At 39.3% G+C, this 10,916-nt stretch overlaps 1 protein-coding gene across 1 annotated transcript; it reads left to right on the top strand.

The window, feature by feature from the left end:
• The first annotated feature begins 574 nt into the window (after positions 1-574).
• On the top strand, positions 575-9,642 carry LOC109986825 (inflammation and lipid regulator with UBA-like and NBR1-like domains). The gene is made up of 5 exons (XM_020637656.3): positions 575-826; positions 2,914-3,068; positions 3,183-3,380; positions 6,147-6,466; positions 7,572-9,642. The coding sequence occupies exons 1-5, from the start codon at positions 669-671 to the stop codon at positions 7,605-7,607; spliced, it is 867 nt and encodes a 288-aa protein (XP_020493312.1). The 5' UTR covers positions 575-668; the 3' UTR covers positions 7,608-9,642.
• Positions 9,643-10,916: the final 1,274 nt, after the last annotated feature.

Genomic DNA, 10,916 nt, shown 5'->3' on the forward strand with positions numbered 1-10,916 from the left:
TATATTATAATTTCCGATTATAAGATACAAGATAACTTTTTTTTTACACTTAAACGAACCAATGTGAATTGCATCCATAGTAATAGCATATTCTTTAGGTGTGATTGGTATCTTAAAATGCCAAAGAAGTTCTGAATATGACAGTAACACAACACTTTTGTTTATCAATTGGCACAACCAACATAATAACATTGTCGTACCATGACATGAGCGATAAAACATTGATTTATTATTGTATAACATATCCTTATTATTCCAGATACAGTATTTATGAGGAGTGAAATTGTATTTATAATCTAATGTCAAGGTCAAAAGGGCATGCCTGTGAAAGTTAAAACGATTATTGATCGATTTGATATAGATTTTTATAATTTTATATTATATCTATGTAAGAAAATAAATAGGTGATGATACTTTTAGTTACTAACATATTATATTTCCATAATAAATGACTGTAAAAAAAAAAATATATATATATATATTTCCAAAAAAAAGTGCTTTATTTTGTTTCTCGAACAGACCAAGCCGACGCTCATTGGCTGAGGCGCAGAGTACAATCATGTGACATGCGCACTCGGCCCTGTTGTTGAGTTTGTTATGACAAGTCGAGGCCTCGGACTAAATTAGGAGTGTAGCCCCCCCTGTGTTTTTGTCCAGGCGATTCCGCGATGGAGGGCATGGACCTGGACCTGGACCAGGAGCTCATGCAGAAATTCAGCTGCATGGGTACAACAGACAAAGACATCTTAATATCGGAATTTCAAAGGCTTCTTGGGTTTCAGCTGAACCCCGCTGGATGCGCCTTCTTTCTGGACATGACCAACTGGTGAGCTCGGTGACTCGTCTTGGCCTCCTCTCGGTGCTTTAGATAGCGAAACTGTACACTAGCCCTTTTTTTCCCCCACCTGTCGGTACCCTCTTTACACGATTATACGGTTAGAAAAGCATGGGTTTCTCCTTTATTGTGATTCAGAGTGAGAGCGTTTACGTTAGCGTGGTAACGACGCTGTAGTAACGTAACTAGCGTTAGCTGAGTCACCGTAAATAGCCTGCGACTTTTTTGATCGTCTTGTCAGGGGCGCATGAAGGCAGCTTAGCGACTGTTTCACCTGAATACATGCTCCGAAATATTAATAAACAGTAGTTAAACCTCAAGTTTTGTATCTCAGGAGGAATGTTGTGTAAATATATGTTCATTTAAGTGTTGCCTCGGGAGGCTTTGTCGAGGTTTCTTTGGGCTGTGCGTTCAGGACTTTCACAGTAAACGAGTTACTACCGTGTAGATAACCACAGAACTGACAGTTTATAACGACTGTCTTGTAGTTTTATAAGTGCTTCTCGTTTTAGTTTTTATGTTAGGACATTAAAAAACAACCCTCACGTCTCCATTATCGCCAACAGTGACGTTATGTCGGTCTCTCCTTGACCACAGCCACAGCAACTGTTCATGACGTAACCTCCCCACGTAAAGTTTGCAGAGCTCAAAGCTCACGCAGGAGTTGTGTAAGCGTAGTGAGTGTTTGCCTTTCTGTGAATGGACAAAATGTACTTTTTTTATTTTTTATTTATTTTTTATTTTTTACAAAGCCTACTGACTCTTTTTCTTAAACGCGACTTCAGCGAATCAGGCACAGACTGTGAAATAAAAGGAATCAGTGTTGCCAGATCTCGCGAGAGAAACAAGCAACTAGCTCTATGGAAACAAGCCCAAAACAAGAGACCTGGCTCCTCAAATAAATAAAATGAAGCCAGAACAGGTTACCTAACCTACCACATAGTGTAAAAGAGAAGCCACTTGATAGCAGTATAGAGCAATATAGTATTTTTCAAATCAAAATGAGACAATATATATATATATCTTGTCTTATTTTGATTTGAAAAAAGTTTTTTGTGCTTTTGGGTGCCAGCATCATCAGCATGCTGTATTAAGGTCAGATCTCTTTCTCCCACTGTTTATTATATTTTTTTCCATATTTCCCTTATTCCCAGGCATTGTCGCTCTGTCAGATGTAGTTGTGCGTGTGTATGTGTGTTGGAGAGAATCAGTAGGGGTTCATACAGGGAGCAAAGCAAGCCCAAACAAGCATCTGCACTTTAGAAAACGAGCCCAAAAACCTGCAACCCGCAACTGACGATATTAGCAAGCGACTTTACAGAAAAAACAAGCCCAAAGTCGCTTATAACAAGCGGACCTGGCATCACAGAAAGGAATCAAGACGAAAACAGCGGTATAAGGGGCGGGGACATTTTCCTTCTGATATGTTTCCTGCGGATATGTAGTATTAAGCCAGTGCAGGACTTTGGAAGATTAAAGAGACGTGTGCGTTTGTGGGCAGTGCAGCCTGTAGTAATGTCACGTGACGTGGTGTAATAGCTGCACTGCAACTGGCTTTCTAAAAATAAAGCTGCTGGTTTATGGATGAACAGCATGTCACAGGGAAAACCCATTGGCAGTATCTCTCTAGATTTACAGTTATCTCAGACGTTTGCCACTGAAATACTGGGAAATTATGTCATTGTAGGGGATTTCTCACTTAGTACACATGAACAACACCATGATTCTTGTTGATATTGTCAAAGTTAATCCTGAGGTTTCTACAATTTGAGTTAAATGTGTTTTCAATATTTTTTAAACTTTTAATAACTACAGCCTCTGTCTTGCTGAGGAAATAACACATTTCATGACAACCCTACATATGTTATGTAATGCTAGAGAAAACAATTTATATTTAATCTTGATTAAAAAAAAAAAAGTTGATCAAACTCCATCCTAGTTAGTAGAAGACAGATAGAAAATGGGATGGGACTTTCTGTGCAAACTCATTTATAATCAAGGGGTTACCATATAAAAATGTAACGACACTAAATTGAATCTGTACTGATCACTTGGATTTCTGTCTTCTGCTGTCTCAGGAATTTACAAGCAGCAATCGGAGCCTACTATGACTTTGAGAGTCCCAACATCAGTGCACCATGCATGTCCCTAGTGAAGGATGTGACGATTGGGGAAGGTGAATCAGTACCACCGGACACACCTTTCACAAAGACCTGGAGGGTACAGAACACAGGTAGGTCTGCTGAAGTAGAGGACTAGAGCTGATAAAAGACCCCCCCCACACACACACACACACACACACTTTAAGAAATAATTACAATCCCACGTTTGTTTGTGTCTCTTCCAGGTGCAGAGTCGTGGCCTCCTGGGGTTTGTCTGAAGTATGTCGGAGGAGATCAGTTTGGTCATGTAAACATGGTGATGGTGCGGTCTCTAGACCCGCAGGAGATGGTTGATGTTAGTGTGCAAATGCAGAGTCCAGTGTCTCCGGGCATGTACCAGGGCCAGTGGAGAATGTGCACGGCTACCGGACTTTACTACGGAGGTAAGGACCGCAAACAAACTTTTCATGTTCAAGAACACATCAACAAGATAAAAAAATCCAAGCATTTGGGGTTCCTGCTTCTCAAATAAATACAAAAATGGGATTTTAAATCTGCTTTACATATATATATTTTCTTCTGCTTTTAGGCTTTTGTGCAGAAAGCTATCTCGTCAGCTTTTTAATAATGAGTAGTTGTATCCCAAACACTGAGCTTCAGAGTATTATTCTGTTGCATGTCTCCTAAGGTTCAGCAGTGCTAAGGTCATGGTTGTCTAAAGCTAATATTTGTGGATAAAAATGTGTAATTATGTAGACATCAGTGATAATGATAGAGTAAACGTGCATATTTAATAAATAGACAATGAGGAGAGTCAATCGTACTGCTAATATGCAAATGAGGCTTCAGCAGCGTCGACCAAACTTTCAAATGATGATATCTAGTGTTAAATGTTATCATAGAGGATTTATTTTTATTATTGTAAACAATAGGTAATAAACTCTAGCCTATGTTTCTTAAACTAACCTTGAGCAAACTGTTATTATTGCCATTAGCATTATCATAATGGTGAGCAAATAAGCACACTATTGCTATAATTAAGTGTTAACAGAACAATGACTTAGGAGGAAAGAAATTGTGGCAGAAATGTTGCAGTGGGTTTTGCTCCATTTGGACCTTTAGTATAACATCAGTATAATAAATATCATAATCTTGACAGTGATACCAAGGCAAGCATGCATCCTTTACAGTCTGAATTTAATCCTTGCTCTCTATAGCCTATTTTTTCAAGAGAATAATACATTTATAAGTGGTCCAATGAAATAATATTCCAATTACTTTAAACCAATGACTCGAGGCGAAACTACTCAGAGGGCTGTCATCAGATAGTTTCTGTGCATCAGCGAAGAGAGAGAGTGGCGGACTACTTGTTTCAAAAGGTGCTCTCTCTGGTGCCAATTCTGCCAAGTTTGATACATACAGTAAGTTTCTTTGACAAAGACACTCTCATCCCCCCCTGCAGCACATCTTCTATATCTGTATCCCGCGCTCTGTTCGTTAGAGATCACCTGCTTGCTGTCGAAAGACGTGTTAAATCAATTCCCAACAAACTCAAGGTGGCACTTGAAAAAAGGCCTTGAGGCTTAATCCATGTTTAAAGTGACGTTTAAGATACACAGTGCTTATTTAATTCTTAATGACATCAAACGGAAAGTGGTGGTTATTCAACACGGCAAAGCAGAGAGGGATTTAGATCTTTCAATAGTGCTCTATTGTTGTCAGCCGTCATTGATGGATAATGGCTTCAACAATTGACCCACCAATGCTAATACAATGGTTAGCAGTAGTGAGGCCCCTCTTCTGAAGATGAAGTGCTAGATCATTATTTATCTCAGTTAAATCCACTCAAAGATTAGCTAGTCATTCTATTAGCGCTCACAAATGGAAGCTAGTCATTTATTTCTTTGATGAATGCCCCACTGCAGGTTCCATCTGGATGATGGATCCCAAAAGGAATTTCCTTAAGACTCTCCTACTTAGGAATTAAGCAACAGAGACTAACTCAATGAAAATCTATACTTGTCGTTAATATTTGATGTAGGTGTTCATTGGATGATTCCCCACATTACACCTTCAATTTCCCTTTGGTTTTATTGCAGATAGGAATTGCGCGCGTGTGTGTGTTTGTGTTTGTGTGTGTGTGTGTGTGTGTGTGTGTGTGTGTGTGTGTGTGTGTGTGTGTGTGTGTGTGTGTGTGTGTGTGTGTGTGTGTGTGTGTGTGTGTGTGTGTGTGTGTGTGTGTGATCTAGCTTAATTTAAAATGATCTAAATCCTTGTTTTTTTCTTGATTGGTAGTATTGCCTTTCTTTCAAGTCCAAAAAGGGGACTGGTTGCTGCCACTTTAGTGTCTGTGCTGGACTCTGGTGATGTTTTATAAATGCGTTCGTCTTCTGAAGGCTTACATGCTCTTGACACTGTGTGTGCATCATGGTAGCACTGAGGTTCATCACTTATTTTGAAGCCCCCAGTCATCACAGTCGGCTGTATGCGCACGTTGGATGGTCTGCCTTGTCAACGTGCAGATTAAAGCACTGACATATTCTTGTTTTTAAATGTACTATTCTTGACTGACATAAGCCCAGGGTACACAGTGCACTTGAAATATAATCAGTATTTTTATTTTCTTACAAAACATTCTTAAACCCCTTACTCCTTGTTCTTAATTAACTATCCACCCTATCACAAGCTGACGCTGCTCCAGCCTCAAGGGGGTCTTTTCTGGGGGCTGACTGTGTATTTGGTAAACAGGCACAGAGCGGCGCGTCTGTGGCGCATTCTTAATAACAAGTGTATTTTGGGTGTCCCTCCTTGGTACTTTCAAACCAACATCAGTCAGAAGAAGAGTACAAGATCTGAACGTCAGATCTGAACTGGGGGAACAGGCTTTTAAGTTTGCAGCTCTTTTTACTTGGAATGAATAACAAAAAGACAGGGAAGTTAAGAAACTGGTCTTACTGGATGCTTTTAAGGTGATTTGGAATAACTTGAAAGCAGGAACATCTGACTGTACATGTTCTTCCTGATGTATTTGTCATTGTGGCCTTTACATGTATTTTAGGAATCATTTATTGTTTGTCACATACATATGTTAACTATGCTAAAGTCCTGTCTTGACCAGAGGACTCTCTTGAAAAATAGAATTTTAATGTGAGTGAGTTTCTCCTGGTTAGATGAATGTGCTCATGACATTCCGTTTGTTTCTTTGACAGACGTCATTTGGGTGATCCTGAGTGTGGAGGTGGGAGGCCTTCTCGGCGTCACACAGCAGCTTTCCTCTTTTCAAGCCGAGTTCAACACCCAGCCTCACCGCAGCCTGGAAGGAGACTACAACCCCTTTGCCTCGCCAGAGAAGTGCCCCAACAGCAATAACAACAGCTTCCATGATGCCAGCGGTCACATGGTCGCAGAGGAACATTGGCAGGGAAAGGGCAACGAGCTGCAGCAGGATCAGAACGGACTCTCACACAACTCTGTGGATATAGTAGCGAACAGTCTACAAAGCAATTTATCAGTAGTCTCTTATAACCAGGTAAGACATTTCAAAGAACACGGACCAAGAAAGTGAATCATAGTCAGGCTTCATTTCTTCTCAAACCCTATCCATCTGTCCTTTGTTTCTGTCTCCTAAACAACTTAAAACTGATCGAACCAACCTAATCTGACATGGTTGTACCCTTAGAGCATATTAAGAGTTATTTCCATGTAACTGTCTACAGAAAACGTTGCTCAGGGCTGACGTTACAGAGCAACCGATACATTAGTGGGTGCTTGTACTCCCTCTTTTTAAAAAAACTCATTCAGAGTTGAGTTGAAGAAAATTTCATTTCTAGCATTGACAATTTAAGAGTTATTTGTTCTTTCAAAAAAACATGAGTACAAATAGAGAGGATGTTTTTTTTTAATGTCTTTTGGCCTTGGGGATGGGATAGGACAGATGTAGAGTGACAGGAAATATTGGGAGAGAGAAGGGGAATGACTTGCACTAAAAAGCGTCTGGATTTGGAACCAAACCTGCAACCAGTGTGACGAGGACTGTAGCCTTTTTTCCATATATATACGTACATTTTGGGGGCATTTTTTTGCCTTTATTATTTAAGAAAGCAGATGATAGACAGGAAATGTTGGGAGTGCAGGATGACAGGCACCAATGGGCGAGGTCGGTTCTGTACATGGGGCACGCGACATAACCTCTAGGCTATCTGGCACCCCAGGACTGTAGCCTTAGTACATGGGGCGCAGGCTCTACCGGACTAAACCAGCTCCCTGAGAGGTCACATTTATTACACAATGATTGTGTTATATAAAATGTAATGTATAAAAAGTATTACCAAACTTGTCACAATTAACTTCCAACAAATCCCTTCAGTCCAAGGAAGAGGCTAGAAGTTCAAATGCACTGTTTTGTCTGATAGTCTAGAATCCAAAGATAGTCAGGGTCACTTTCACTGAAGTAGACCTGAAACTCTATTTGTGTTATTTTATCTTGAAAAATGACAAAACCAATCATCAGATAATTCCCAGTTTATAATTTGTTTAACAGAGGCCGGGTATACCTGCATGCTTTTAAGTCTTTTTTCTCATTTGAGTCATATTCCTACTGAAGTTGCAGCCCTTCTATCTTGTTTTTCTTTCAGGGTATACAGGAGCCCTATCCTTTTGGGCACTCTTAAATCATGGGACTTGTCACAGTGAAGCAGCACTGAATCATACCTCTGGAGTCTGTCACACCAATAAGAGAAAGAAGAGGCTTTATCCATCTGACAGAAAGTGTGGAGATTCAAAAACACTTTATGCAAAGTCCAGCCACACTTTTTTTTCCCTCTTCCTGATAAACCAGAGGCCAACGCTCCTGACGTGCAGCTCAACCAACATCCCACAAGCCACTGTATGCACGCGTGAATGCTAAGTTAAAACTGAGTGCTATGAGTCCTTTGAGTGACTACTTTTTTTCTTTTTTCTTTTTTCTTTTCTTTGTTTCCGATTTTTTTAGTTGTCAGAGTGCAAATGAAACATTGACAGGAGTGAGTATTTGTAAAATTGTGTGTTCATGTGTGTGTGCAACTGGAAAGATAGATTTTGGAGGAAAAGCCATTTATTTTGCCAACTGATTCTCCGGTTTCTGCTCTGACTCTTTGTGCATCAATCGGGCATCTTCAAAAACATGAGATTAGATTTAATAATTTACTTTTTATCTTAATTTTGAATTCATTATAAAAGAAAAAAAGAGGGAACAGAAAAATCCCCAGGAAGTATTTCTGAAGGTCATTTAAAGGATGTCAATTTTACACAATGAGTTGTGTAATTAGGGCAATAGTTTTTAATGCTGTTAGAGTGTGTGCACATTTAGATACATTTAGAAACAATGTCATTTTTGTCCACTGGAGGGAGTCGACCACTACTCTTACAAACTAGATGTTTGGACATCTGTATTCAAGAAGTATTTTATCTAAAGCTGAATTCTATAAAAGGAAGTAACAAAACAAACTACAATGAAATGGTTTACCACGTAAGCTACAAAAAAAATTAAAAAAAATCTTGTGGGTCGCTGGAGGTTTCTTCCCATGAATGAAAAAGAGTCATTGCTGGTACTTGGAATAAACACATCTATGAAGTTATAATAAAATATAAGCAGAATACTATAAAAGGTATAAGGAAGTGTTAGAGATTTACTCAGTCATTTTTAGAATTTAAGATTTTGCTTCTCTTTACATGCCTTCATTCAAATAAAACATACAAAATAAAAGGATTGATGCACAATATGCCATCAGACATTTTCTGCATGCCATATGAGCGGCAGTAGAGTAATAACTTTATATTTAAAAATCTAAATTGTCATCCTAAAGCTGTCTTGGACTTTCATCATATTAAGTTGAATGTATTCGATGAATGTATTAGAGGATAATGTATTTGGAAATGTATTAATTTTCCCAAAGATTTGACGTTGTATATTTTCAAGGAACATTTTTTTATTGGTGTCATTATTGTTCTGACTTCTCCTGTCTGTCACATTTGAGTCCTGCAAATGTTCTCATGAATCATTGATGAGCTTCTTCAGCATGTCAACCTTGAATCATATTTGATCATTTAAGATGCAAACTTCAACAACACAAGTTTAGATCAAATGAAAAAGACTGAATCACATCACTGCATATTAACTTGCACTAACTGGCTGATCTATGCACTGAGTAAGAGTAATGCGACCTCCACGATGAGGCCCGTGCGTACTTTACTCCTCGACAGGTACAGTTAAGTCCTGAAGGGTTTATCACCTCTGTGATTTTATCTGAGGCTCTGAGTTAGACCACCTTGTCAGGTAAATAACGGTTTCATTCAGGCGCTAACTGTTAGCCCCAGGGTCACTTCGCTTTGACAATACCAGCCAGTAAATGATACAGCATGTGGAGTGAATCTCTGGGCTACATTGTGTTTCATTTAACATTTCCTGTGCGAGCTGGTGATGATGATGATGATGCGTGTTTCTCTATGCCGTCAGTGTCAATTCATCAAGTGCAAAAAAAGTGTTTTGTTCTCAGTGTAGTTCCTCTGAAGTTTCCACCGGCCAGATTGCAGAATGAATCAGTTGGCATTGGACTCATACAACAGCACATTTATGAGAGTGAGGAAGTGCAAACAGATGAAAGCTTTTTTTCCCCCCTTGTGTGTTTGATGAATGTTTGTATTAATAAATTATCACAGAAAACTCAACATGTGTCATTGTTTGTGCTACTTGGTCCTTTAGTTATAATTATCCTATTTTTTTTTATTATTTTGAACCACTCTTAAGATGTAGGGATGTGTAGTCTTCTCAGTCATCAGTGCCTTTAAATTCAAGTTATTATGTAATGGTCAGTGACATGAAGTAGTTTTACTTGTATCATAAACCGCTTTGACTTATTGCATTTTGTGTAGTAGGAGAATTTAGAGGCATGGTCAGGGTATCAGAACTATAGCTGGGCTTAAAAAAAACAAAACATATGAAAAGACAGATGTTTATTTAAATGCGTTATTTTGCAGAATTAATGTGCAGTGCTTGGTGCACAATAAGTGTGTCCTTCTTGACGTCTTTTTCTGGTCAAAAATCAAGACAAGGTTAGGAGCTGCAAACAAAATCCCCAACGGTAAAGCAAAGACGAATGCAAAGATTCTGGTTCCCTGGAAAAGTAGCCAGTGAGAGCAACGTTTGTTATTAAGGTAAAATTAGCTGCAGCTCAAACTTGAGACAGACCATGACCAGTTCTTGATCATTTGAGAGGTGTGAGATTACACAGAAGCCTGGAGCGTTACTGGTCTAAGGAGCCCCCGTCATCTAGAGCCTTCTGTGTCTGCCAACGGCTCTGTCCAGCAGCAGCAGTCTGCAAAGCCAAAGTGCCTGAGGGAGCAACTCTCACTTGACATGTTTAGGCTGAATGTTGAATGTTTCACAGCCAGGCACAGGAGCAATATTAAGGTAGAAGAGTGGGTGAAGATTAGCTTCTTAATGACTCACTGTAAAGGCCTAAAAAAGCTTCAGTTACACAAAGTAGTTGCTGGTTTTTTTTCATCTTCTTCTAGCAGCAGTTCCTCGCCTCTGATGCTCATTTTGTGGAAATGTTCGACCTGTTCAGTTGTAAGTCTATAAAAAAAAAAAGGCCTTGAAGAAGACGTGTTTGTGTGGGTGATTCAGAGGCAGCAGGGAGCTCTTTAGAATATTTCAACACAACCGCACAAACATTACTGTTAGGTTTAAGCAAACATTTACACACTCTTGCTTTCTTTTCCCTCTCTTTGACTCCTGTACTCGCTCTGTGTACCAGTTCTTCAACTTTTCCATTTATAGTTTCTTGACCTTTCAGAGCAACTCAACCCTTATCTCTCATCTTTTTCCCGTGGATGATTTATAGATATTTCATGTGTCCTCCAGAGATCCCCACATATCCTTACAAAGCCAGCATTTGTGGCAAGTTCAAGCTGAAAACAATCACATGTGGAGATATTAGCAA

This window comes from Labrus bergylta, chromosome 12 (assembly GCF_963930695.1).
Source record: "Labrus bergylta chromosome 12, fLabBer1.1, whole genome shotgun sequence".
NCBI classification, from domain to species: Eukaryota; Metazoa; Chordata; class Actinopteri; order Labriformes; family Labridae; genus Labrus; species Labrus bergylta.

Excerpts from the sequence above, each read along its gene's own strand:
- LOC109986825 (XM_020637656.3), top strand. The coding sequence starts at position 669 with ATGGAGGGCATGGACCTGGACCTGGACCAGGAGCTCATGCAGAAATTC. Across the intron at positions 3,381-6,146 it reads TACCGGACTTTACTACGGAG|ACGTCATTTGGGTGATCCTG; the intron begins GTAAGGACCGCA and ends TTTCTTTGACAG. Across the intron at positions 6,467-7,571 it reads CAGTAGTCTCTTATAACCAG|GGTATACAGGAGCCCTATCC; the intron begins GTAAGACATTTC and ends TTTTTCTTTCAG.